At 47.3% G+C, this 27,208-nt stretch overlaps 2 protein-coding genes, 1 non-coding gene and 1 pseudogene across 6 annotated transcripts in view; 1 reads left to right on the top strand and 3 right to left on the bottom strand.

Moving 5' to 3' along the window:
• Positions 1-5,763: 5,763 nt before the first annotated feature.
• Positions 5,764-8,032, bottom strand: Rps16 (ribosomal protein S16). Of its 2 annotated transcripts, XM_031385898.1 has the most exons (5): positions 7,875-8,032; positions 7,617-7,718; positions 6,201-6,297; positions 6,064-6,111; positions 5,764-5,970 (listed from the first exon to the last, which is right to left on the bottom strand). In XM_031385898.1, exons 1-5 carry the CDS (start codon positions 7,920-7,922, stop codon positions 5,825-5,827), a joined length of 441 nt encoding a protein of 146 aa, XP_031241758.1. In that variant the 5' UTR covers positions 7,923-8,032; the 3' UTR covers positions 5,764-5,824. The 2 variants fall into 2 exon arrangements, with proteins under 2 accessions (XP_031241758.1, XP_031241757.1); XM_031385897.1 differs by having other exon boundaries at positions 5,770-5,970; positions 6,064-6,297; positions 7,875-8,013.
• LOC116104389 lies at positions 7,129-7,253 on the bottom strand. Its single transcript, XR_004123883.1, has one exon. It is a non-coding gene; the product is annotated as a small nucleolar RNA SNORA40 (small nucleolar RNA).
• A 9,293-nt stretch (positions 8,033-17,325) lies between the features above and the next one.
• Positions 17,326-18,324, bottom strand: LOC116100321 (annotated as a pseudogene).
• A 3,275-nt stretch (positions 18,325-21,599) lies between these two features.
• Positions 21,600-27,208, top strand: part of Supt5h (SPT5 homolog, DSIF elongation factor subunit) — a 23,641-nt gene continuing 18,032 nt past the window's right edge. For all 3 annotated transcript variants that reach the window (XM_031385888.1, XM_031385889.1, XM_031385887.1), the window contains exons 1-3: positions 21,600-21,698; positions 21,955-22,038; positions 26,619-26,781. In XM_031385888.1, the coding sequence (XP_031241748.1) occupies positions 21,964-22,038; positions 26,619-26,781 (238 nt within the window). In that variant the 5' untranslated portion in view covers positions 21,600-21,698; positions 21,955-21,963. The remainder of the gene's footprint in view (positions 21,699-21,954; positions 22,039-26,618; positions 26,782-27,208) is intronic.

Here is a 27,208-nt window from a genome sequence, read left to right as displayed (position 1 = left end):
GGGTTTCTCTGTGTATCCCTGGCTGTCCTGGTACTCACTCTGTAGACCAGGCTGGCCTCCAACTTAGAAATCCGCCTGCCTCTGCCTCCAAAGTGCTGGGATTAAAGGCGTGAGCCACCACTGCCCGGCAAGTGCTGAGATTAAAGGCGTGTGCCAACACCGCCTGGCAACTACCACCATTTCTAATCCTAGCCTGCCATCTTGGCCATCTCTCCTTGACAGGGTTCTTCCAGGTATCATAAAACCTTAGGACTTTTCCATGCTGATACCAGGGCAGATTAAGATGGGGTTGTGGGAGCTCTGTTCCTCATTTGGTTTTCCTGGGAACACCCAGGCCCCCTTTTCCCATGAATATTCTGATTATTGTTTCCAGCCTCCCTACACACACCCAGATCCCTCCTCATTTGGGACCTCTGTAATTCCTCAGTAGGCTCTTGCTTCCCACAGAATAATTCAAGTTTGTAGTGGAGACAAAGGGATTTTGTTTAAATCCTGCCCCGTCCCAGCAGTGGTCTGCAGGGTAGCATAATTTAAACAATTTGTTTTATGACAGAATGCCAGCTCCTTCCTTCACTGTCTATAAACCTCCCAAGAATTCTAAGGCATCTATCTCCATGCTGGGGCTGTAAATTCAAGTCCCCTTTCTATTTGGTGTGTGACATTCCTCGAAGAGCTCTGGCTTTCCTGTCTTTAACCACTTCTCAGAATGAGCTTAGCGTTCAGTAAACATATCCTGTCACTTGTCAGGGACATCTTAACTGGTGACTCACCAGGGAGTTAGTCTAATCATACACAAGGTCCAGTCCTGACCTACAGAGCTCAGGAATCTGATTGTTGGCCATTGGCTAGCCGCCAGAGGCTGTGCTTTATTACAAACTAGCTTCTGGCTTTAAGGGTGTCATTCTGTTTGAGCTCATCCTGTTTTGGCCCTCGGCATCCCTAAGAGGCTAATGAGGGTTCTGCTTGGTTTTGTTTTGTATTGAGAACCAAACTGGGGCTTTATTCTTTCAAGAGCTTAGCCATGAGCTACCTCCCCTACACAGTGAGGATGGCTTTTGTGTTGTTTTTGTGTTGCTGGGCATTGAATTGAGGGCCTTGGGCTTGCTAGACAAGTATTCTGACACTGTATCTCATCTCTCCCCAGCCCTTCGTTGTTGGTGGGTTGTTTGGTTTGTTTGGATTTTGTATGTGTATGCACACAAGTGACCCTGGAGTCTACAAGGTGTTAGATTCCTCTGGAGCTGGACTTAATGGGTGGGTAGTTATAAGCCAATCAACATGGATGCTGGGAACTGAACTCAGGTCCTCTGTAAGACAGTATTAACCACTTTTAACCACAAACATGTCTCCAGCTCCTTGTTTTGAAGCATAGATGAGGAAACAGCCTGGACTACAGAGCAAGACTCTCAGCCCAGAAAATAGGAAAGAGGAGACAGAGACACAAAGAAGTGCCTTACCTAGTCTCACTGCTAGGAAGGGGCTGAGCAGGGACAAGTCCTCTCAGCCTGAGTTGCCCACCATCTGGTGCAAAGAGCCACCAGGGCTACAAAAGGGAGCTTATGAGTCAACCAGCCCAAGGAGCTGCGTTCTTACTGAATGCCATTGTGCCCACAGGGCCTGGACTGTTGGAGGCGGGGGTGGGGGGTGGGGGGCTTCCTAGCAGCTGAGTCCTGTGTTCCCCCTAGCACACGTACACGGTGACTGGAGGCTTCCCCCAAGGTCAGGACTGAGGCTGGCCCTCCCCTCTGCAGAGTAGCACATTCCCAGCCACCCCCAGTTGTAGGAAAGTTCCCAGCCTGGCCTGGGCTCCCAGCGGCGCCGGAATTCCCGGCATTCAAAGGAGGCAGGGAGGGAGAAAGGGCTGTCTGCTCCAGAGCCTGGCAAGAGGAAGAGAAGCAATTCCGCTCTCCAGATGTGTTCCATCTGTGCCTCTGGGAAAACCATAGGTTCCAGGCTAGCCTCAGCCCCGCCTCCTCTTGATGAGTTCCTTTCCTTATCCCACCCCAGCTCCTAAGCTACGCTTCAAAGCCGCAGACTACCAGGGCTGGAAGGGTGTTTGCCCACCCATCAGCCTGCATACAGCTGTAGTCCTGCTCAAGAAGGAGTTGGAGGGTAGTGATAATATGAACCTGGAGTCCAGCTGCTCCTGCAGCTGAGGCAGGACGATCCCCGAGGCCAACCTTGGCAACACAGTAAAAGCCCTTCTCAAAGAGTGAAACCAAGCCAGACATGATGGCGCATGCCTTTAATCCCTGCACTTAGGAGGCTGAGGCAAAAAGATCTCAGAGGCCAGCCTGGTCTACAGAGGGAATTCCAGGACAGCCAGGACAATGTAGAAAGACCCTGTCTCTAAAATAAAGGGAGCCAGAGGGGTGGGGGGTGGGGTGGATACATCTTCAGTTCTCATTGCCTTTAGCTGCTCCAGAGCATACTTTTCCCATAAATTAAGTGTTCTCAGGGATACCCCTCCTCACCATCACAAGGCCACCATGTCAGGGAATACTGAGCCAGGCATCTACTTGCTATTCAGCAAACCCCACTCCATTTTTCTTTCAGATGTCATTGCTGTCCATGGAACCTTTCTTCCCTATGGGAATGGCCTATCTGCTGGGTCCAATGTGGTGGACACACCTTTAATCCCAGCTCTCTAGAGGCAGAAGCAAGCAAATCTCTGAGAATCTGGGGCTAGCCTCACCTCCATAGCTAGTTCTAGGTCAGCCAAGACCTACATAACGAAGCCGTCTCAACAAAAAACTAAATGTATGTGAGCTAAGACAGTGGCTATGTGTGGTCATCAGCAGTGAGTCACCTAGTGTATGTGAACTTTACCCTCAGCTGACATGCGAGGCCAATGCCCTCGAGGGCCAGTGCTCACTAGGGCAGCTCACTGGCTGCTGGCCACTAACTGCTTCTAGGCCAACTCTACCACTAACAGCTTTTTGTCAAGAAAGTGGGCTCTGGTGTCTCAGAGGTGACAACGTGAACAATCCACCAGCAGATCCTGACTTGTAATACTCCCAAGAAACCCACCTGACCCTCTGGGCTGGGCCAGTTACTCTGTGGGCTTGGGCTTCTCCCATAAAGCTGAGTGTTCCAGGGCTGGAGAGATGGCTTAATGGTTAAGAGCACTGACTGCTTTTCTGAAGGTCCTGAGTTCAATCCCAGCAATCACATGGTGGCTCATAACCATCCATAACAAGATCTGTCGCCCTCTTCTGGAGTGTCTGAAGACAGCTACAGTGTACTTACATATAAATTAAAAAAAAAAAAAAAAGCTGAGTTTCACTCCCCACACAGGACTGCAGAGCATAGCCTCTTAGCATGGCATGAAGGGCCTGGGCCCTTCCACCCGCCTTTGTGGCTCAGCATCACTTCCAGCTTCCACTGTGTGCCCTTGAGTGAGCCATTGCCTGGCTTTCTTTTTTTTTTTTTTTAAGATTAATTTTATTTATTCTATGTGTATGAGTACACTGTAGCTGTACCCATGGCCATGAGCCATCATGTGTGTGGCTCCTGGGAATTGAACTCAGGACCTCTGCTGGCCCCACTTGCTCTGGCGTAATTCACTGTAGCTGTCCTCAGAGGCACCAGAAGAGTGCCTCAGATCACATCACGGGTGGTTGTGAGCCACCAAGTGGTTGCTGGGATCCGAACTCAGGACCTTTGGAAGAGAGCATTGCTCCCACCTGCCAAGCCATCTCACCAGCCCCTAGCTTTCTATCTTCCTCCGCAAAGAGCAAGTAACCGACTGACATCCAAAAGAGGATCCTAAGTACTGGCTCCAATTCTTTGTTTTTTGAGACAGGGTTTCTCTATGTAGCCCTGGCTGTCCTGGAACTAACTCACTCTGTAGACCAGGCTGGCCTTGAACTCAGAAATCCACATGCCTCTACCTCCCAAGTGCTAGGATTAAAGGCATGTGCCACCACTGTCGGGCTCCCATGAATTATTTTTGAAGCAGTGTTTAAGTGAGGCCAAATTTGAACTCACCTCCACAGCCAAGGATGACCCTGGACTTCTGATTTTCCTTCCTTCCCTTTGTAAGTACTAAGAATACAGACACGCAGGCAGTGGTGGTACACACCTTTAATCCTAGGAATAGACAGATCTGAGTTCAAGGACAGCCAGGGATATAAAAAGAAACCAGCATCAAAAACCAATGCCTCTGTCTGGAGAGATGGCTTAGCGGTTAAGGACAATGGCTGCTCTTCCAGAGGTCCGGAGTTCAATTCTCAGCAACCACATGGTGGCTCACAACCATCTGAAATGGGATCTGATGTCTGAAGATAGCAACTGTGTGTTCACATACATCTTTAAAAATAAAACAAAAAAACCCAATCCCTCGACACATACCTTTAAAAAAAAAATGGGGGTCTAACCTTGAGGTTGGGCTCAACCCCAGCACCTAAAGTCAACTCTGCCATTTGAAGATTCAGAACAGATTTTAGTTTGTTTGCCTACAGATGGGAGGCTCCTTACACTTGGGTGGCCCTTCTAGGTTATCAAATATCCACATTGCAGGCTGACATTTAAAAACTTCCACTTTCTTTGTATTGAAGACCACAAGTCTGAGATCCTCTACTCTGTGTTCATCAGGGCTAGGTGTGGTACTTCACAACTCTAGTCCCAGTGTTTGGGAGGCAGAGGCATTCTTGAGCCCTGGAGTTCAAGAGTGTGACAGCTCAGTGAAATGTAAAGGGACATCTCATGTGCTCCCAGGCAAAACAAGGTAGGCGGAGAACAAAAGATTTGATAGTGTGCTATGATAGTTTCACACTCAGTCCTGACTACTGAGGTGAGGACATAGGATTCCTTGGGCCCAGCATAACATAACCAGATTCCTCAACACCAAAAGGGTCTAGGTCTAGGTGAAAGCTTAGGGAACATGAGGAAGAGTTCAATCCCAAAGAGTTAAAAACAATTGGGAAGGGCACGAGGAGATTCAGTATTGGGCACTTATTGCTCTTGCAGAGGACCAGATTCAGTTCCTATCACCCAATTGTCAACTAACAGCCATTATGTAACTGGTTTCAGAACATATATACATGAAAGAAAAGCCTTGAAGCAAGCCTGATGGTACACACCTTCAATCCCAGCACTTGCAGAGGCAGATGGATATTTGAGTTTGAGACCAGCCGGCTCTGGAGTTCTAGGACAGCCACAGCAGCAGAAACCGGTCTCAAAAAGGAATGAATTAATGCCTGGCATGGTTGCACAAACTTGTAATCCCTGTGCAAATGTGGAGATAGGTAGATTCCTATAGCTCTCTACCTAATTTCAGTAAGATCTTGGTTAACCTGCCCTTTGACCTCCCTCAAGCATGTATAAACAGCCTCAAAAAGATCTTGGGGCTGGTAGAGAGATGACTTGGAGGTTTCGCTCCAAGTTAAACAAGGTACTGGCTGTTCTCCTAGAGGACTTCAGGCAGCACTTGAACATCCAAGATGGCCCTCTAATGTCTACATTTATCCACAAAGACTACATACCCGCCGGGGTGGTTGTGGCACATGCCTTTAATCTCAGCACTTGGGAGGCAGAGGCAGGAAGATTTCTGAGTTCGAGGCCAGCCTAATCTACAGAGTGAGTTCCAGCACAGCCAACGGTATACAGAGAAACCCTGTCTCAAAAAAACAAAACAAAAACCTCAGACAGCTCAAATGCTCTGAAAGGCAGCCATCACTCCAGCCCTTCAGGCCACTTATTAAGGGTATCTCTTGCATTGTCTAACCACTAACACTACAAAAAGGGACCACAACACAGGAACAGGAACATTAAAATCCTAGGATGTTTATTACAAAGGTAAACCCCAATCCTTGAGATGGGCTTATCGGTAGGATTTTTGGTATCGGGCACGGGCACCAGGACCTCCAAACTTTTTGGATTCGCAGCGACGGGGGTCAGCTACAAGCAGGGTCCGATCGTACTGGATGAGGATATCTTTGATCTCCTTCTTAGAAGCTTCATCCACATCTGGAGATAAATATAGACAAGATTCAAGTTACCTCCCTTTAGCTTGGTCCCCACACATAGCCCACCCACCTTGAAAAACCAGTGGTCACTCACACTTTTGGTAATAAGCCACCAGGGCTTTTGAGATGGACTGTCGGATAGCTGCAAGACACAATGACCAAAAAGCTTTGTGAAAACCCAGTCTTGTTCCAGGTGCTCTAACACCCACACACCCAGATCCTGAGACTCACCATAAATTTGGGCCACATGACCACCACCCTTCACTCGGACCCGAATATCTACGCCAGCAAACCTTTCCTTGCCCAGAAGCAAGACAGGCTCCAGTAACTAGAGAAATGGGAAATGAATGGGTTAAGAGGTTAAGTCATAGCCTGGCTTAACCACTCTCCATGGGCATTCCTCATCTCCCCTTGTGTGGTTCTCACTATCACCAGAATCAAGCAGGCAACCTATTTTAGGATCCCCATGCCCTTCAGATTTCTATGTGTATGTGCCCATGGAGACCAGAAGAGGGCCTTAGACACCTTGGAGCTGGAATTATGAAATGACAGGCAATTAACAGGAAGCAAAGTCAGGTCCACTGTTCTGACAGTGGTCATTCCATCTGCTCCTGAGCCTTCATTAGCACACATCCCAGTCCAGACTACTTTGGATCAAATTATGTCCAGCATCTAGGACCAGTCTATCCAGAAGCCCCAAGTGCCAGGCCTAGAGCTATCTATATCATTGGCATTTGCCCAATTCATAACATAAGGTATACACAAAAATCCTTCAAATAAACTGACACTAACAAAAACCATATTATCCAGTATCTGGTATGCAAAGGAAATCTGGTATTTTCCACTCTGCAAAGCACCATATTCTTACCCTTTGAGAGGAACAGAATTTAACCCAGCTTTTCCTATTTGTTCCCACATAACACACACAAGAATGAAAAACGTCCTCATTTTACAGTGGGCAAGGGAGGGCAAGTCTATTGACTCTGCCTGATTGACAGTGGTCAGGGCCTTGTATAAAAACGAAAAACTTCCCAGAGCTGTATTACCGACAGCCCAACTGTGTCCTTTAGTCACCTGACAGACCTGAATTAAGACTTTAAGCAAGAAGCTTCTAGTGCCATCGTCATCAATACTATCATTTGTGTATTGTCTTGCATGCAATATTCCTTCTTACATGTACCAAAACTCATACAACAATGAGTTCTGGGTTGCAAAAGAGGATTTGTTCTCGCACCTGTTTTCAAGTCTTTGTCCACTAGTTCAACAAAAACCCATACAAGTGCTACCAACGCTAAATTTCAGGGAGCTCCTACTGTTTGTAACTTTTTTTATTCTTTAGAGTTTCACACTGTAGTTCCATGCTGGCCTAAAAAGTCCTTTGGACTCGTAACCCGTTGTACGCTATCCCCCAAGGAGCTAAGATTATACACATGAGCCTATAAACTCTTATTTCTAGACCAGAAATCGCCAATCAGGTCGAGACACTCAAGGTTATAGAATCTTAAACAGCCCACGTTTTCATTTATTCTACCAGCTCCGACTTCACCTTTCCCGAGCACAGGTCTAGATCTACCTCGGCTCCTAATAATTCCGGGGCCTTTCCTTCCATCTCTGCGCCACCCAGACGCCCGTGCCCGACCCCGACACCTTGTACTGCAGCGTGCGCGGCTCGATCATCTCCAGGGGACGTCCATTCACCTTGATGAGCCCATTTCCTCGTTTGCAGTGGGCCACAGCAGTGGCTGTCTTCTGCGAAAGGCGAGGGAGACGGCGGGGCCGTGTGAGCTCGGGCCCCTGGCTCTCAAGTGAGCCCCCGTTCCTGATGTCTCCCAGCCCGGGCCTTCCCTTCCCTTCTCTTCCTTTCCCACCCCATCCCCGCCTCTCTCCATCCCGTCCTTGGCATACCTTGCGTCCGAAGACCTGCACGGACTGCAGCGGACCCTTGGACGGCATAGCTACAGGTACGAACACGAGCTCCTCACCGCGCGGCGCCGCCACCGGAAAAGGGAAACTCGGGGCCAACCCAGCCGATTTTCCAGGGTCTGCGCAGGCGCATTGAGCGTTGCGTCACGACAGAAGGGAGCTTTACGGCTGACGTTGAAGCCTAAGACTGGGACGTGTGAATCGCGGCGGGAACGCCTTCAGGCAAGGGAGGGGGCGGCCTTGGAGAGGAAGGGGCGGAGCTGTGTGGGACTGAGCGGGGACTCCGTTGGTAACTCCGACGACGGGGCTGGACTCCTTTTTCCATTAATTTCCTGGAACCTTGGTCTTGACTTTCGGCCAATTCCAATTTTTTTTTTGTCCGAGACAGGGTTTTTCTGTGTAGCCCCGGCTGTCCTGGAACTCACTCTGTAGACCAGGCTGTTCTCGAACTCAGAAATCTGCCTGCCTCTGCCTCCCAAGTGCTGGGATTAAAGACGTGTACCACCACCGCCGGGCTGCGGCCAATTCTTAAAGACATCCCTGCTCCCCGATACCTTCCTTCGGTCTTCCTCCAGACCGATTCTCACCCTTTTCCAGGATCCTCATCCCATCTGAGTCTTCCTGCATCCACTGAGCTAAGTCAAGCTGGGTTTTCAGAATCCTACCTCCCAAAACCCTCTTCCCTAGCCCTTCAGATCCCCCGCCACGAATCTGCATTTCACCAGAATTCTCTTTCTATCCGAGACTCTTCTTCCAAGTTATCCTGACCTCTTAAAAGCCCTTTTTTTGGTTTTGTTTTGGTTTTGTTTGTTTGTTTGTTTGTTTGTTTGAGACAGGGTTTCTCTCTGTAGCCTTGGCGGCTGTAGATCAGGCTGGCCTCGAACTCAGAAATCTACCTGCCTCTGCCTCCCAAGTGCTGGGATTAACGTGCGTCACCACCGCCGGTTAAAAGCCCTTTTCAAAGCTCTCGCGAACTTCTCTTTCCTCCTGGTTGTGCTTTTCATACGGTTTTTTTTTTTTTTTTCAGAGTCGTGGGCCTTCTGCTTTTGCCGCCAGAATTTCTACCTCTTTGATGGTTCCTCTCCCCAGCAACTGCTCTAGGGAAATTGTTCCTCCCAGCTTGGCCCTCCCCTAGAGAACCTACTCTCAGGACTTGTCTTCGGGGCAGTTATCTTAGAAGATCATTATCCCGAATCCTCCAAATAATCTTGTTTTAAGATTTAATACTTTTTCGAGGGCAGGTTCCCGAGAGGCCTCCAATCTCCCTGGAAATGTAGTTACCGAGTGTCTGAGCCACACCTAACTTGTTTGCCTGTAACCAAACTCATGTCATCTCTAAGGAAAGGGCAGGACGTGCTTTTACCCAGCCATCTTTCCAACCTCCAAATGATCACAGTGCTCCCCTAAACCCTCCACTCTATGTCTTTACTCCACAGAATCCTCCAGCCCACCAACCTGAGGAAAACCAGACCAGCCTTTAGTTTTTTTCATAGTACCCACCCCAGAATTGTTCTAAGTCAAGGGGGTTTTCTCACTGGGTAACCGACAGACAGCTTTCTCAGGATTGCCTCAGTTTCTCTAGCAGCACAGGGTGTGGGGACATTTGGAGGGCAGAGTTGTCAAGAAAAAGACTAGGTATGGTCATGTATGCCTGTAGTACTAACACTTGGAAGGTGGAGGAGGAAGGGCCAGGAGGAGTACAAAGCCTTCCTCTCCTCATTATGTATGTCTGGCCAACCTGGGTTACGTGTGATCCTGCTTCAGAAGGAAAAGAAAGGAACTAGCTAGTGAAATGCCCAAGCCTGACACCCGAGTTTGATTCCTGGGACTCTCATAGTAGAAGGAGAGAACAAACTCCTGCAAGCTGTCTTCCAAGCTTCACACGTGCACTGTGGTATGTGTGCACACACATAGACACACGCTTCAATATAATAGAGTGGAAAACACAGAGTGGATCTCTGGATTAGAGGTCAATGTGGCTTACAGAGAGTGTTCCAGGCTAGCCAAAAACAAAGCATGACACGGTCCACACGCACTCGACCATGCATTTGGCAGTGGTAACTCCTTCCTGGAGCTGGAAAATTAGGGGAAAACCTCTGGGCTCTGTGTACAAGCAGTTATGCATGCTTGGACATGCTCACAGTAAAGAGTAGGGCTGGTGCTCTGGATGGCATATTTCTGACCCACTACCCCAAACTTCAGCAGATAAGCATCTTTCAGACACATAAATGATAATTATGTTGATTATAGTCACACTTAAGTAGTGCTTACTCTGTGCCAGCTGCTGGCCTAATCTAAATGTATGGAGTATGTTGGCTAACTCTGTGAGGTGGGCAGACATATGACAGCCACACAGGACAGTATTTGTCCTGGACATCACAGATTCATATTTGTCAACTTCCAGAAGATGACTGTAAAATACTTTGTCCTACCCTGGTGGGTCCTTCCGTCCACCTACTCCCGTACCCCCACCCTGCCCTAGTCCACCCCACAATTTCTTTTGGAGTCCAGTCTGGATGGAAGTCACAATATAGGTAAGGAGAAGATGGCTTTGAACCCCTGATCTTCCTCCTGCCTCCACCTCCCCAGTTAATTCTACATCCAGTTCTAAAAGTGTCTTAAAGAAAGTGTGTGGTTTTTTTTACTTTTGTTTGTGTGTGTTTAAAGATTTCTTTTATTAGCCAGGCAATGGTAGTGCACACCTTTTCAGCACTCGGGAAGCAGAGGCAGGCAATTCTCTTAAGTTTGAGGCCAGCCTGGTCTTACAGACTGAGTTCCAGGATAGCCAGGGCCTCGCAGAGAAACCTTGTCTCAAAAAACAAACAAAAAGATTTATGCTCCCCCTCTCTCTCCCTCCTCCCTCTCCTCCCCCCTCAACCTCCCCTCTCTGTCTCTTTCTCTCTGCCTCTCTCTGTCTCTCTCTGTCTCTCTCTGTCTCTCTCTGTCTCTGTCTCTCTCTCTCTCTCTCTCTCTCTCTCTCTCTCTCTCTCTCTGTGTGTGTGTGTGTGTGTGTGTGTGTGTGTGTGTGTGTGTAGACCCAAAGAAGCCAGATACCCAGGTACCCAAAGAGGACAGAAGAAAGCATCAGGTCCCCTGAATTTACAGTCAGTTGTGAGCTTCCCAACAGAACATCACAACTGAACTCTGCTATACGGCAGGAGCAGAGCCTGAACTGCTGAGCCATCTCTCTCCAGCATGTTGTATGAGTGCTTCAAAACAGGATATTTTGTAGACTAGGCTGGCCTCAAACTTGGAATTTAGGCGGCAGCCAAATATGACCTTGAATTCCTGATACTCTTGCTTCTGTCTCTCAAATACTGAGATTACAAGATCATACCCAGTTTGTGGAACTCAGCTATATACTCTGAGTTGGCTGGGAATTTCTAATGATACTCCTGCCTTAGCCTCCAACCTTATAACTAACTGCCTGTAATTTCAGTTTCAGAGAATTAGACAATTTCTTCTGGCCTCTGCGGCACTGAACAAATGTGGTACACAGATACAGGTAGAACATCCATCCACATAAAATAAAATTATATATATATGTGTATATATATATATATATATATATATATAATATATACACACACACATATAGTTGTTGTTTGTTTGTTTTTGAAGACAGGGTTTCTCAGTCCTGGCTATGCTGGAACTTACCCTGTAGACCAGGCTAGCCTCAAACTCAGAAATCTGCCTGCCTCTGCCTCCCAAGTGCTCGGATTAAAGGCATGCACCACCACTGCCCTGCTATTTATTTTATTTTATGAGCTAATGCCTGCATCCATCTGTGGAACAGAAGTTACAGACAGGTGTGAGCTGCCATGTGGGTGCTGGGAATTGAACCCAGGTCCTCTGGTAGAGCAGCATGTGCTCCCATTCACTGAGCCATTTCTACAGCCCCAATAATATTAATATATATATATTTATATATATATATATTTTTGAGACAGGTTCTCACTATGTGTCTCTGGCAGACCTGGAACTCCCTATGTCAACCAGGCTAGCCTTGAGGTCACAGAGATCCAGCTGCCTCTACCTCTCAAGTGCTATGCTAGAGTGCTGGGACTGGTCATGACCCAACACACTTGGCAAATATAATAATTTTTTAATTAAAAAAAACCATGGAGGCTGGCACGGTGGTTAAGAGAACTGGCTGCTCTTCTAGAAGTCCTGAGTTCAATTTCTAGTGACCACATGGTGGCTCACAACCATTTACAATAGGATCTGAAGCCCCTCTGCTATCATGCAGACATACATACATATAGAGAACTTGTATACATACATACATACATGCATACATACATCTTATAAATATCTGGTAGAAGGAATGTCTTTCTAACTTGCACATGGATCTCCTGCAAGCTATGTCATTCTTTAGAGCAGGATTGTTTGGAGATAAGAGAAATTTTGCAGATAAGGAAATTGTGGCCCAAAGAAGTAAGCAGGCTTGTCCGAAGCTACGCAATAGAAACCTCAGGAGGTTTGGGACCAGGTCCCTGCCTGGAAACATCAAGTCACTCTGCTCGACAAGTCCGGGCTGCTGAGAATGTCAGTCACATCAGGATGGTTTGAGGAAAGCCAGTTGGTAGGGACTGCTGTGTTTCTGTGAAAGTACTCACTGAGGCTCTGAGGTCCTGCTTGTCAGTAGCCAGCCAGGACCCATCAGCCCATCCTGGCCAAACCCTTAACTTCCTTTTCTTTTTCTTTCTTTCTTTTTTTTTTCTTTTTTTGGTAAATGTAGCCTTTAACTTGATTTGTAGCCAAGGATGACTTTGTGAACTTTTAGCTGCCACCTCCCAAGAGCTATTGATTGGTATTTCTGAGAGAACAGGGAGCTGGGAGCTGGACCTAAGACTTTGTGCATGCTAATCAAGTAATCTACTACAGAGCTGCATCGCCAGCCCCAAGCAGCTGTGTTTTAACAATCCTGTGGAGCTAGAGAGATGGCTCAATGGTAAAGTGTGCTAACTCCCTTTCTAGAAGACCTGACTTTGGCCGGGTGGTGGTGGCGCACGCCTTTAATCCCAGCACTTGGGAGGCAGAGGCAGGTGGATTTCTGAGTTTGAGGCCAGCCTGGTCTACAGAGTGAGTTCCAGGACAGCCAGGGCTACACAGAGAAACCCTGTCTCGAAAAACAAAAAACAAAACAAAAAAAAAAAACAAAAAACAAACAAACAAACAAAAAAAGAAGACCTGACTTTGGTTCCCAGCACTACATGTTGGCACATAACTGCCTATAAGTCCATTTCCAAGGGATCTGAGGCCTTCTGACTTCCCCAGGCAACCAGGTACACTGCTAATGCAAGTATATATGTGCAGGCAAAATATTTATGCACATAAAATAAAAATATTTTCAAAAAAATTTAAGTCCTGCATTATATTACATTCAAACATTAACAGAAATATATTACATTATAGTTTTATTTTATTGAGATATTCTCTCGATGTGGACCAAGAGATGCTCTTCCTGTGTAGCCAAAGAGATTCTCTCTCTGTGCAGGCCAAGATGACTTTGAACTTCCCTTTTTTGTTGTTTTGGGGTCTTTTTGAGACAGAGTCTCTATTATGCAGTTCTGGCTGTCTTGGGACTCTCTATGTAGAACAGGCTGGTTTTGAACTTACAAAGATCCTTCTGAGTGCTAGAATTTATTATTATTGTTACTACTATTATATTTATTTTGTTTTTGTTTTGTTTTGTTTGAGACAGAATTTCTTTGTGTCTCCCTGTCCTGAAACTCACTCTTTAGACCAGCTGACTGCCAACTCAGAGATGAGATCAGCCTACCTCTGCCTCTTAAGTGCTGGGATTAAAGGTGTGCCCTGCCACCATGGCTGGCTATATGTATTTATTGATTATGTGTATATGTGTATCTATAGTTTCTGCATGTAAGTGCAATTCCACTAGTGGCCAGAAGAGGGCATCATATCCCTGGAGTTGGCTTTACAGGCAGTTATGAATTCTATGATTGTGGATTTTTGAAGTAAATACTGGGCCTCTGTAAGGGCAGCATGTGCTCTTGAACACAGAGCCATTTCTCTAGCCTCTGACTTTGTACTTTCTATCCTTCTGCCTCAGACCTCTGAATGGTGACCTTGAAGCTACATAACATCCAGCCACATTCTTTTTTTTTTTTTTTATTTTCTAATTATTTCAAGATACTTCTTGTGGAAAGTCGCTTGAGCCGTGCCCCGAGACAGCGCTGGCTTCCATCATCCCGAGAGCAAGCGGTCTCTTAAACAAAGCCCTTATTTGGCTAAGCTTGTTGCCCTTGGTTGCTTCCGCATTTGGTGACCTATCCACTTTTGCCACGTGGCCCATTGGGATTGGCTAAGCTTGGGAGTGCTTAACGGCTGAAGGCATTGCCCTTGGTGCAAAAGACTGTTGAAGGCTCTTGAATAAACTGCTAAAAGAAGAGCTTGTGGGTCGCATCTTTCTTGCTGGTCGAGGCGGACGCGATAAAGTGGTGGCCCATATGGGGAACTCACTCCTCCTTCACTCGAGGAGACTCAGAACTTTTTGCAGTCAGGACAGCTGGTTGGTAAGTTCCCAGGTAAGTTGGGGCAATAAGGACCTCGGAAGTAGAGGCAATAAGGACGTTGAAAGTAGAGGCAATAAGGACCTCGGGAGTTGGGGCAATAAGGACCTCGGAAGTAGAGGCTATAAAGACTCCGAGAAGTTTCGCGGAGTAGCAAACCAAAAGTAAAACAAAAGTGAAGATGGGCGCCTCACAATTGCACCCAATTTTTCTGGCTCTTCAAGAGCTGTTATTGTCAAAAAATTTAGAAATTAAGAAGAGCACACTAGAGAGGTTCCTTAGTGAGTGTGACACTGCTGCCCCTTGGTTCACGGTGTCTAGAAACCTCACCCTTTCATGCTGGGATAAGCTAGGGAAGGATTTAATTTCTCCTGGGACCAGGGTATTTTGACCTGTGTAAAAGCTCGTTAGGAGCTGTTTGGAGGATCAGCGCTGTTATAAGGCCGTGGAAGAGGGGAAAGCCGCATTAGAGCAGCTGAAGGAAGAGTGATCTGTGAAGTCAGAGAAGAGAGCTTCAAATACCGAGTGGTCCAATACAAATGAAAAATTACAGGTTTTGATTAAAAAAATTTTAAAAAGCTCTATTAAAAAGAAGCACAAGAAAAAGGGCACAAAGAATGACACGGCCCCCCCACAGGCTGCGTGATGTCAACGCCTCCCCTCTATAATCCAGTCAACAATGGGGGTTCAGGCCGCTCCTTTTGCCCAGAGGTTTGGTGAGTGGTGAGGTCGGAGCTCCAGCTCGCCTGCCTAGTTTTTCAAGATGCTCAAGGAAACAGATATGAGGAACCGCTCGATTTTAAAGTAATTAAATCCTTGGCTAAATCTGTTTGTACTTATGGCATTACTGCCTCTTTTACTTTAGCTCAGGTGGAGGCTCTTAATAGACATTGCATGACGCCAAGTGACTGGAGCGGTCTGGCTCGCTCTTGCCTGAGCCCGGGACAGTATTTGGATGTGGATGGCCTTTCTGCTACGGATCGTCATCAGTGCAGCAGAAGTTCCTTGAAGGGATTTGTGAAGTAAAAAGATGTGATCACGGACATATGGCATGGTCCTGATCCAGTGTTGGCATGGGCAAAAAGATCTGTTTGTGTTTTTCCCCAGGATCGTTTGGAGCCTCTGTGGGTTCCCAAACGACTGACACAGAAGTGTGCCATGCAAAATGAAAAGATCGTGCCTGAAGGTTCTGTGCGTCCTCCTGCTCCTGTTCCTGATGGAGAGCCAAGCGGAACCAAAGAAATTGGTCGGCAAATTTTGAAGATCTGATGGATCAACTGAGATTGTCCATGGCTACAGTCAATTTCACACAGGTGGATGTTGGGTTAGCCTCTGTCTTATCATCTTGGAAAGAATGGGCGGGCATGGGGGCTATGGTTGGTCTATTGCTGGTCTGCCTTGTGGGCCTGTGGTGTATTTGCAAGATCAGGTTCACTCAAAGGCAGGATGCAGCCATGATTGTGCAGGCATTTATGGCCATTGAGACAGGACAATCTCCCCAGACATGGCTGTCAGTCATGCAAAAATGATCGTCACATTCAGGCTGCAAGGCAAAGCACTGCACTCTGGGTCAGCTTCTAGCGGCCCCGAAAAGAGCACACCTGATTGCATGAGAGTTGATACCCCAGGCACCGCCTCTAAGAAAAAGGTATCAGACGGGTCTGGTACTCTTGGGTAGATGACACCTAAGTGAAGATCAATACAATGTCCCTGTTTCCAGCATCAGAGATCAGACCTCTACTCTTGCCTGTTTTGTTTAAAAACTAAAAGGGGAAACTGTGGAAAGCCGCTTGAGCCGAGCCCCGAGACGGTGTTGGCGCTGGCTTCCACCATCCCAAGAGCAAGCGGTCTCATAAAGAAAGCCCTTATTTGGCTAAGCTTGCTGCCCTTGGTTGCTTCCGCATTTGGTGACCTATCCGCTTTTGCCACATGGCCCATTGGGATTGGCTAAGCTTGGGAGTGCTTAACCGCCGAGGGCATTGACCTTGGTGCTGAAGTTTAATGGCCAAGGGTCTTGCCCTTGGTGCAAAAGACTGTTGAAGGTTCCTGAATAAACTGCTAAAAGAAGAGCTCGTGGGTCGCATCTTTCTTGCTGGTCGAGGAGGACGCGATAACTTCTCATTTTCTTTTTCTTCCTTCCTTCCTTTCTTTCTTTTTTTTTCGAGACAGGGTTTCTCTGTGTAGCCCTGGCTGTCCTGGAACTCACTCTGTAGACCAGGCTGGCCTCAAACTCAGAAATCCGCCTGTCTCTGCCTCTCAAGTGCTCGGATTAAAGGCGTGCGCCACCACTGCCCGGCTGATACTTCATTTTCAAAATGGGTCACAACATAAGCTTTTGACCTATTCTGACAATGTACAAGCTACAAATACTTGCTCAGCTGCTAAAGGGCACATGTTAGTATCATGTCTGAAAAGTGAATAAAAATCTATATAAAGCTGGGCAGTGGTGGCGCACGCCTTTAATCCCAGCACTTGGGAGGCAGAGGTAGGCAGATTTCTGAGTTCGAGGCCAGCTTGGTCTACAGAGTGAATTCCAGGACAGCCAGGGCTATACAGAGAAACCCTGTCTGGAAAAAAGAAAAAAAAAATGGAAGTTTGACTCCAAATGGCTTCTTATAATGGTGTAGGTGTTTCTCTGTGATCAGGTCCATCCCAGGGGCAGCTTATAAAGGAAAAAGACACATAAAAGCTTAAACCTAGGTGCAGAAGTGCTGCCTAGCAGTTGGTTTTGGGTCCAAACTTATTGTACCCAACTCTACAAAGAAGTTCTGACTTCTGTTGTGATTGGTTTCCAAGATCATGGAAGCCCAGAACCTAACAGAATATGTACTCACCTTGGGCATGAGTAACAGTATAACAATGTAATGGCTGGCTAGACAGGCAACAAGGGTAATTGTTCACTTAATATGTGTGGAGCTTTGCTCATCTGACCCCTCTTCCCCACTGGAGCTGCTCTGCTCCTTTGGGGGTTTTTGGCAATGATAGTGACTGCAATGAAAGCTGATGCAACATAGTATCTGCCTGGCTCAGCTCTGCTTCTCTGCAGAGTCTGATGGGCAGTACTTGTCCCCAGGTGGCTTGGTTACACACTGTTGAGCTCTTTAAATTTAATTTTCACCTCCTGAGATCCAGGAAAGCCATGGCCAATATCAAGCAGATACTGCTGAAACCAACTTCTGACACCCTCGGTATGAAGGTCTCAGGATCAGTACATCCACTGCCCACATGGAAGCTGACACCAACAATGGATGTCAGCATTTAGCTCTTTTGGGGGGCGTGGTGGCACACACTTTTAGTCTTAGCACTCAGGAGACAGAGGCAGGCAAATTTGTGAGTTCGAGAAAGCAAGTTCCAGGAAGAAAAAAAAGATTAGGTCTTTTACCCTTTCTAAGAGAAGACTGCTGGTTTGGGGTGTGGCATTAAACTTAACACTGAGGTGACAAAGTACGTTGGAATCTTCCATGGAGATCAGAAAAAAACAACTTTGCCTTGGGTGTACTCTGGCAACTTTCACTAACTTCACTGTCAAAAGTAATCATCTGGATTCCATCACTGAGGCATACTTGATTTGAGACACTTGTTTACAAGGATTTGCTTCTCGGGAGACACCCCAAGCCCCTATACCAACTGTATTCCAGTCTTGCTTACACATTCAAGTCCTGTCCCAGTGGTGGCTTGGTTGTTCACTATGGCTCTGCTATCATTATATGATTTCATAAAAGGGAGTGACATGGAGAACTTTTAGCCATTGTAAATGGTTCTTTAGCATGTCTGTGGTAGAAAAAGCATCCCTAGCTTCAGAGAGAGAAAGCTTATTAATGTTGGACCCAGAATTTCCTTGGCAGGAAAGCCTTCATTGAGAATATGGCAAACTCTTCCTTGGTAAAGCTGTTCATGTGCCTTCAGAAAACCTAGAGATGGAATTAAATTATTGCCATCTCCTCACAAGGCAAGTTATCCAGGAACTCTGAATACTGTCTCCTTGGAGCAGTTGAAATGTTCGTACAGCGCATGGGCACTGCTGGAGCTAGCTGGCCACGCCCATGAAGATTTTACCCTCCTTTCAGTCTGACTGCTAGAGGTGGCCCCAAGCTGCTGGCTGAGGGCAGGCAGCTGCATGGACTGACAAAGCCCAAAGATACCAGGCGTCGTTACTTAAATGCCTGGCACCTACATTCTATCCTTATTATTTTTTAAAATCTACTGTTGCTGTTGTCCAACCTGTCATACTCATATAACACATTTATTTTTAGAATAAAATGACACACCTATGAAAACTGGGGCTATAGCTTAATGGCAGCATCAGAAGCCTTCTAGGAAAGACTATGACAAGCAAGTAGGTGTTCTAGAGATGGCACTGCTCTGCAAGGCTGCTATGGGTGAGCTCTGTGATGCAGGGTCCTTAGAGACTTTGTCCCAGGAGTCCCTCCTGCTGCTGATATGCCTTTCCCCGAGCACACTGAAAAGAAAGCTTTCAATTTCAAGCTTCTGCATCTCAAGTGAGTGTGAGTTTTCTCTGCTTCCATCTGGAACCCAACAGCACCTTACTCAAGAAGGCATGGGTTGCTTCCTCTTTGCCATCCTCCTCTGGGCAGCAACTCGCGGAGATAAACAATTTGCCATCCCTGAGGTTTTTCTCCAAAATCTGGGCTGGAGAGATGGCTTGGCATCTAGGAGTACTTAGCGCTCTCCCAGAGGACCCTTGTTTGAGTCCCAGTACCTTCATGGCGTTTCAGTTTCAGTAACTCCAGTGCATAGGGATCCAACAACCTATTCTTGCCTCCAAGGGCATGCGGAACACACACAGAGCACAAAAATACATGCAGGCAAAACATCCACACACATAAAATGAAATACAAAATAAAAGGATCTAATAAACTTGTCCTTGTGCTTCAGTGTTTTTGTTTGTTTGTTTGTTTGTTTTTCATATTTGTAATCCCAGTACTTGGGAGGCAGAGGCTCATTCAAGTTCAAAGCTAGCCTGGTCTACATAATGAGTTTTAGGCCAGCCAGAACCATATAGTGAGAGCCTGTCTTCATGAAATAAATCAAGCCAAATATTTTTTTTTTTTAAAAGAAAGGGGGAAAAAAAGGAAAGCCAAGAATAAACTTTATTAAGGCCTGATTTCCACATAGTAAATCATAGGCACCATACATAGTGAAGGTTCCCATCTAGGCAGACACTGACACATTTCCACTTCATTTCCTGCGCTCAGACACCCACTAATCTGCTTTCCCTATGAATAGCTTGGCTTTGCTTGCTCTGGAGTTTTGTATGAATGGGACCATACCCTCTGCCAGATCCCACTGTCTGGCTTCTTTCACTGTGCATAAATGTTTTTTGAAATTAACTTGTGCTTTTCAGTAGTTTGGTGGAATTTACTGTTTCTTCTTTCTCCTCCTCCTTCTGCCCTCCCCCATTTTGTTGTTTTGAGAAAGGGTCCCCTTTTGTAATCTGGAGCTCTTGGAACTCCAGATTTCCAGTCTGCCAAGTGCTAGTATTACAAGGTAGGTACCAACACATCTATCTGAGGGTGTGACTTAAAATTTTTAAACTTATTGTATATATATATATGTGTGTATTGCATATATATATATACACACATGTATACACACACACACACATACTCACTCACACACACACACACACACACACACACACACACGTATATGGGTGGGTGCATGTACTCCATAGCATGGACGCAGAGGTCAGAGCACAACTTTTGGGGATTCTTCTTTCTATCATATAGGTTTCAGGGATCAAACTTAGGCTTCTCAGCAAGATCCTGTATCTGATGAGCCATCTAGCTGGCTCAAGCATGCTGCCTTGTCTGGATTTTTTTTTTTTTTTTTGAGACAGGGTTTCTCTGTGTAGCCCTGGCTGTCCTGGAACTCACTCTGTAGACAAAGCTGGCCTTGAACTCAGAAATCCACCTGCCTCTGCCTCCCAAGTGCTGGGATTAAAGGTGTGCCCCACCACCACCCGGCTTGAATTTTTATTTTATGTATGTGAATATTAAGTGTGTATGTGTGTCAGTGCATTACATGGATGCTATGTCAGCAGAGGTGAGAATTAGATCCCCTGCGACTGGACTTAAAGCCGGCTGTGGGCCGCTGGGAATTGAACCCAGCTCCAGAGCAGCCAGAGTTCTTTGACAGTTGGGCCATCTCTCCAGTTAGTTCAGGTTTACAGTGTTTCACTGTGTAACTCTGGCTGTCCTGAATTAAGTAAACTTGCTGGGTTTGGGTGTAACTCCTGGCACGCCTTTCTGTCAACCCTCAATCCTTACTGTAGCTGTCTTCAGACACACCAGAAGAGTGCGTCAGTCAGATCCCACTACCAATGGTTGTGAGCCACCATGTGGTTGCAGGGAATTGAACTCAAGACCTCTGGAAGGGTAGTCGGTGCTTTTACCCACTAAGCCATCTCTCCAGCACCAACACTTCTCAATCTTAAATCCGTAATCCGTATCGACGTGTCTTTAATTGTAAGCACAGTGGCACAAGCCTTTAATTTCAGCACCAGGGAGGCAGAAGCAGGTGTGGGCCGATCTCTGTGAGTTTGAGATTAGCCGGGCTACATAGGAAGGCCCTGTCAAAAAACAAACAAGCCAGGTTAATAATACCGTACCGTAGCTGGGCAGTGGTGGCCCACGCCTTCAATCCCAGCACTTGGGAGGCAGAGGCAGGCGGATTTCTGAGTTCGAGGCCAGCCTGGTCTACAGAGTGAGTTCCAGGACAGCCAGGGCTACACAGAGAAACCCTGTCTCAAAAAAATCCAAAATAATAATAATGATAATGATAACAACAACAACAACAACAACAACACCGTACTGCGCTGCACTCGATGGACCAGCTTTGAGACTGTTCTGAGCATCCCCAGGAATTGGGATTTAACCTGCGTCTAGGTCCCCAAAATCTCGGGGAACTCCTCAGCATGCCGAGGGTGGCGGCGGGAAGCAGAATCTCTGTCCCGTCACCTCCGACCCCTCCTAGGTTAGCTTGGAGGACTTGCGAACCCACAGGTTACTGTGGTTCTGTGTGTTTCGGGTCTGGGTCTCAAGAGGAGACCTTCTCAAGATGGTGGCTCTACAGTCCGCGTAAGCTCCTCTAGCCACTTCCGACATGGCGGCTCCAAGATGGCCGGCCCCGAAAGTCTCGCGTTAGGTGAGGGGACCGCGCCAGTTCTCGCGAGAGAGCGCGCAGGCCAGCTAGGCGTTGTGTGAGCCGCAGCTGGCGCCGGAGCTTCAGGGGGAGAGTAGAGCGGTCGGTAAGTGGGCTTGAGGCGGGCGGCCGGGGGCGGGCGGCGACCGGGGAGGTGTGCAGGCCGCAGCCGGGGCGGGATGTGCTGCTGGCACAGGCACGCGCTGAGGCGGAGGAGCTGGGCTCGGCTTCGCGATCGCCCGAACCTGCTGCCGGAAGTGCACCCGGGGGGTTTCTTCCCCAGCGGCACTGGCAGGGAAACTGAGGCTTGGGGTGGAGCTCCGGGCCCTGCGAGGCACTGAGGCCGCGGGTTTCCTCTGCAGTCGCGGAAGATGTCGGACAGCGAAGACAGCAACTTCTCGGAGGAGGAGGACAGCGAGCGCAGCAGCGAGGCCGAGGAGGCCGAGGTCAGCGTCTGGGGACCGAGGCAGGGCAGGGCCGGGCAGGGAGGGCCCTGTGGGAGCCTCAGCGAACGGCCGGCGGTTCCAGATTGTCGGGAGAGATGGGGGGCGAGCGTGCAGGGCAAGGGCGGAGCCGAGGGACAGCATCCGCAGGCTGGGCTGCGCCGGCTGCGGGGTAGGGGACGCGGTCAGGCGTCGTTGGCTTTCTGTCATGTTTCTGATCCGTTTCTTTTTGGGTTTTGCTCTTTGCTTTTTGGCTTTTTCGAGACAGGGTTTCTCTGTGTAGCCCTGGCTGTCCTGGAACTCACTCTGTAGACCAGGCTGGCCTCGAACTCAGATCTGCCTGCCTCTGCCTCCTGAGTGCTGCCTTTGTTTTTCCTTTGCCTCCCTAGTGATGAGGTTCCTGAGATGACAGGTGTTGTGCTACCATGGACAGCTTAAAATTAGGAAATCTAATCACATCTTGTCTCAAGCTGTGGATGAAGGATACATGGCCTGAGATAACTCTTTCTGTACTCTGGTGAAAAATCCAAGCACAAAAAGGGAGTAGAGGGTCCTATCTGCACTTTGAAGCAGTTGGTCAGAATGAGTCAGAGTGGCATTTGAATGGGGGCTTAGCAGAAGTGAGGCGGTAAGTCGTGTGGCTATCTGTTTTTTCTTTTTCTTTTCTTTTTTTTTTTTTGACATAGGATCTCACTATGTGTAACCTTAGTTGGCCTAAAACTAGCTATGTAGACCAGACTGGCAGACTCATAAAGATCTACCTGTCTTTGCCTCCTGAATGCTAGGACTAAAGATGTGTCCCACCATGCCTGGCCCATCTCCCGCTTTTTTAATACTGGGGATAGAACTCAGAGCTTTGTACACATTAAGTATGAGCGCTGGCTGGGCAGTGGTAGCACATACCTTTAATCCCAGCACTTGGGAGGCAGAGGTAGGTGGATTTCTTGAGTTCAAGGCCAGCCTGGTCTACAGAGTGAGTTCTAGGACAGCTGGAGATACACAGGGAAGCCCTGTCTTTTTTTTTTTTTTTTAATTTATTTATTTATTATATGTAAGTACACTGTAGCTGTCTTCAGTCACTCCAGAAGAGGGCATCAGATCTTGTTACAGATGGTTGTGAGCCACCATGTTGTTGCTGGGATTTGAACTCAGGACTTTCAGAAGAGCAATCAGTGTTCTTAACCACTGAGCCATCTCTCCAGCCCTGAAACCTTGTCTTCAAAAACCAAAAACCAAACCAAACAAACGAAAATAATTATGAGCTCTGCCACTGAGCTACACTTTGCTTAATTTAGCATTTAGAGAAAGAGTCTAGTCTCTTTCCCTCTCCCTCTCCCTCTCCCTCTCCCTCTGTGTGTGGTGTGTGTGTGTGTGTGTGTGTGTGTGTGTGTGTGTGTGTGTGTAGTTCTTGGGCTTGAGCCTCACAAATGCTAGGCAGGTACACTGTCACCAAGCTATGTTACCAAGCCCTAAATTAACTTTTATTTTTTTATTTTTTTTATTTTTTTTTTCGAGACAGGGTTTCTCTATATAGTCCTTGTTGTCCTGGAACTCATTCTGTAGACCAGGCTGGCCTCAAACTCAGAAATCCGCCTGCCTCTGCCTCCCAAGTGCTGGGATTAAAGGCATGCGCCACCACTGTCCAGCTTTTATTTTTCAATTTAGTTTTATTATTTTGTGTGTGGGTGTTTTGTGTGTGTGTGTATGTGTGTGTGTGTATGTGTGTGTATGGTTGTGTACCACATGCATTCAGTATGCTGGAGGTTAGAAAATGTTGGATCCCCTAGAACTGGAGTTAAGGATGGTTGTAAGCTACCATATGGATGCTGGGAATTGATCCTAGGTCTTCTGCATGAGTGTACCATCTCTACAGCTCCCTAAATTAACTTAAGTCAGTTGTCAGTGTTTTCCAAGATTTCACTGGCAACAATATAAAACCTGTGAGGAAGGAACTGGGGACCTTGGCATCATTGCCATCATCAGGCATCAGCCAGCAGACAGTAACCGGAAGCTCCAAGTCACTGTCCCTTTCTTTAGTGGGAAACAGAAGGAAGCAACAGTATCTCTGCTCAGAAGTGGCTGTCTCCTCCTTTTGTTACAGGATTGGGGGTTGACCCCTGGCCTCAAGCATACTAGGCAAGTATGCTACTACTAAGCAGTATGCTCATCCCACCCGCTCCAGTACTGGCTTATATCATCATGCTTACCTCATGGCAGAGTTTAGAAAAGGGAAGTTGTCATGGACCTGTGACCTGGAGGGTATCAGGATTAGGATTGTGGGTCAGCTTTTCTTCTGTAGGTATTTAGTTGCCAGTCCGTGTGCCTTTGGGGGTGGGCCTGTGCTCCCAGGCAGGTACCATGGTACCATGGTGATATAGGGCAGGCGGGAAGGTGGCAGGACCAGCCTTTGCTCCAAGCTGTAGCACTTGGCCCTTGACAGTGACTCATGGCTTCAGGTCACTGCTAGTACTTACAGTCTGGTGGTAATGAGACCAGGGTCCCTGATTAATTCCTTGCAGAGCTTTTCCACTGGGCATCTCATGAGTCACGTGCTGGCTGGCTGTTGACGTCAAGTGGAAGGCAATGTGAGGCCTGCCCCAGCTTCTGGAGACTGGGCCAGATGTCCTGTGTTCTGTAGCTATGTTGGCTGTCAGGCAAACAGCATGCTTGCTGATGAAAGAATCAGCTCATTTCCCATTCCTTTTTTTTTTCTGAGACAGCGTTTCTCTGTATAGAAAACCTGGAACTCACTGTCCTTTCGCTGTCCTGGAACTCAGAAATCTGCCTGCCTCTGCCTCCCAAGTGCTGGGATCAAAGGTGTGCGCCACCACTGCCTGGCTTATTTCCTATTCTTTAGAAAAAAAAAAGATTTATTATTTATTTATGTTATGTGAATGCACTATTGCACTCTTAGACACACTGGGCATAGGATCCCATCTGTTAGTTGTGAGTTACCATGTGGTTGCTGGAAATTAAATTTAAGACCTCTGGAAGAGCAAGCAGTCAGTGCTCTTAACCACTGAGCCATCTCTCTAGCCCTCATTTCCCATTCTTTTGTTTTGTTTTGTTTTGTTTTGCTTTGTTTTGTTTTGTGAGACAGAGTTTCTCTGTGTAGCCCTGGCTATCTTGGAACTCACTCTGTAGACCAGACTGGCCCTGAACTCAGAAACCCACCTGTCTCTGCCTCCCAAGTGCTGGGATTAAAGGCATGCACCACCACCACCACTCCGCTTTAAATTCCTTTCTTGAGACACAGTTTCATTTTGTATCCCTGACTGGCCTGGACCTCACTCCTCTGGTCCCCAGTGTTGGGATTTAAGGCATGCTCTGCTACACCTGGCCATAATAACTGATCTTGATTATATGCACTCCCAACACCCCTCTTACTCCTCCCCAAACCCTCCAGTGAGCCGCCATTTGTTTTTTAAAGATTTACTTATTTATTTATTTATTTATTTATTTATTTATTTATTATATGTGAGTACACTGTAGCTATCTTCGGACATACCAGAAGAGGGCGCCAGATCTCATTATGGATGGTTGTGAGCCACCATGTGGTTGCTGGGATTTGAACTCAGGACCTTCAGAATAGCAGTCAGTCCTCTTCACCACTGAGCCATCTCTCCAGCCCTATTTATATATTTTATGTATGTGAGTATACCATTGCTATCTTCAGACACCAGAAGAGGAAATCAGATCCCATTACAGCCACCATGTGATTGTTGGAAATTGAGCTCAGGACTTCTGGAAGAGCAGCCAGTGCTCTTAACCTGCTCTTAAGCCAGGGCTTTCATCTTCAGCCCATGTTTGTTCTTTTAAATCCACTGAATCTCACTAGTGACACCTTCATGAGCATCAGCAACCTTCTAGCAGCCTCACTTCTGAAGAAAAATTAACCCTACTTTCCCAGTTGCCATTAATTGCTAGTAGCTCCTCAGCTAGTGTCACGAGCCCCTTCCCCATGAGCCCCATGTATGCTTTGGGCACGATGGCTGGGCAGATTCTCAGTTATTCTAACCTGACAGAACTAGCCTGGCCTATATCCCACCACATGGCTCATTACCTGCCCATCTTAGTCTGGTTCTAGCACCTACAGTGTTACCTTTGTCCAGCTTGTGCTTTGGCCTCAGATTCCCACCTGAGACTCTCCAGCCCAGCTATTGAATAATAATAGCTCAGGGCAAGTAGCAGCTGTGTTGACCCTTGGTGTTAGAAAGTGCAAAGGTTACCCTTGGGACATCCATTGGTGAGTATCAGGCACTTGAAACAGATCCTGAAGTTAGGAGCTGGACTTTTTAGGAAGCACAGAGATGAGGAACAAGCCACAAAAACCTGGTATGTTATGGCTCCCAGAACAACGGATCCAGTGAAAAGATTGATTGGCTCTTGGAGTTGGATGGGTGTCTGGGTCTTGGCTATAATGTCACTTGAGGTAGGACAGTAATCAGAGGCATAGTCAGGATGAGACTTTGAGGGCATTGTGGATTTGCGAGTGAGACAGAGAGAGTGAGATAGAAATATCAGGTTGTCTGGATTTGTGGATAGTAAAATCCTGGTGCCTCCACTCTCTTCAATCCCTCTAGGTAGAGGAAGACCGACGAAGTGCCGCAGGCAGTGAAAAGGAGGAAGAGCCTGAGGAAGAGGAGGAGGAGGAAGAGGAAGAATATGATGAGGAGGAAGAGGAGGAAGATGATGACCGGCCCCCCAAGAAACCACGCCATGGGGGCTTCATTTTAGATGAGGCTGGTATGTCACAGGCCAGGAAGTATTGAGCAAGCAAGTATTGAGTATACTGGCTGTACAGATGGTTATGAGCCTTCATGTGCTTGTTGAGAATTGGATTTTTAGGGCCTCTGCTCGCTCCGGACAACACTACTCACTCAGTCCCTAACTGCTCTGGCACAAAGATTTATTTATTTATTATATACGAGTACACTGTAGCTGTCTTTACATGTACCGGAAGAGAGCATCAGATCTCATTACAGATGGTTGTAAGCCACCGTGCGGTTGCTGGGATTTGAACTCAGGAGCTCTGGAAGAGCAGTCAGTGCTCTTACTCGCTGAGCCATCTCACCAGCCCATTGAGCAAGCTTAAAGAGTGCATGAGACTGTCTGTGGTTCAATTTGTGTGTGTGTGTGTGTGTGTGTGTGTGTGTGTGTGTGTGTGTGTGTG

This window comes from Mastomys coucha, unplaced genomic scaffold (assembly GCF_008632895.1).
Source record: "Mastomys coucha isolate ucsf_1 unplaced genomic scaffold, UCSF_Mcou_1 pScaffold21, whole genome shotgun sequence".
In the NCBI taxonomy this organism is placed as follows: domain Eukaryota; kingdom Metazoa; phylum Chordata; class Mammalia; order Rodentia; family Muridae; genus Mastomys; species Mastomys coucha.
This window is presented reverse-complemented; position numbering and strand designations above follow the sequence as displayed.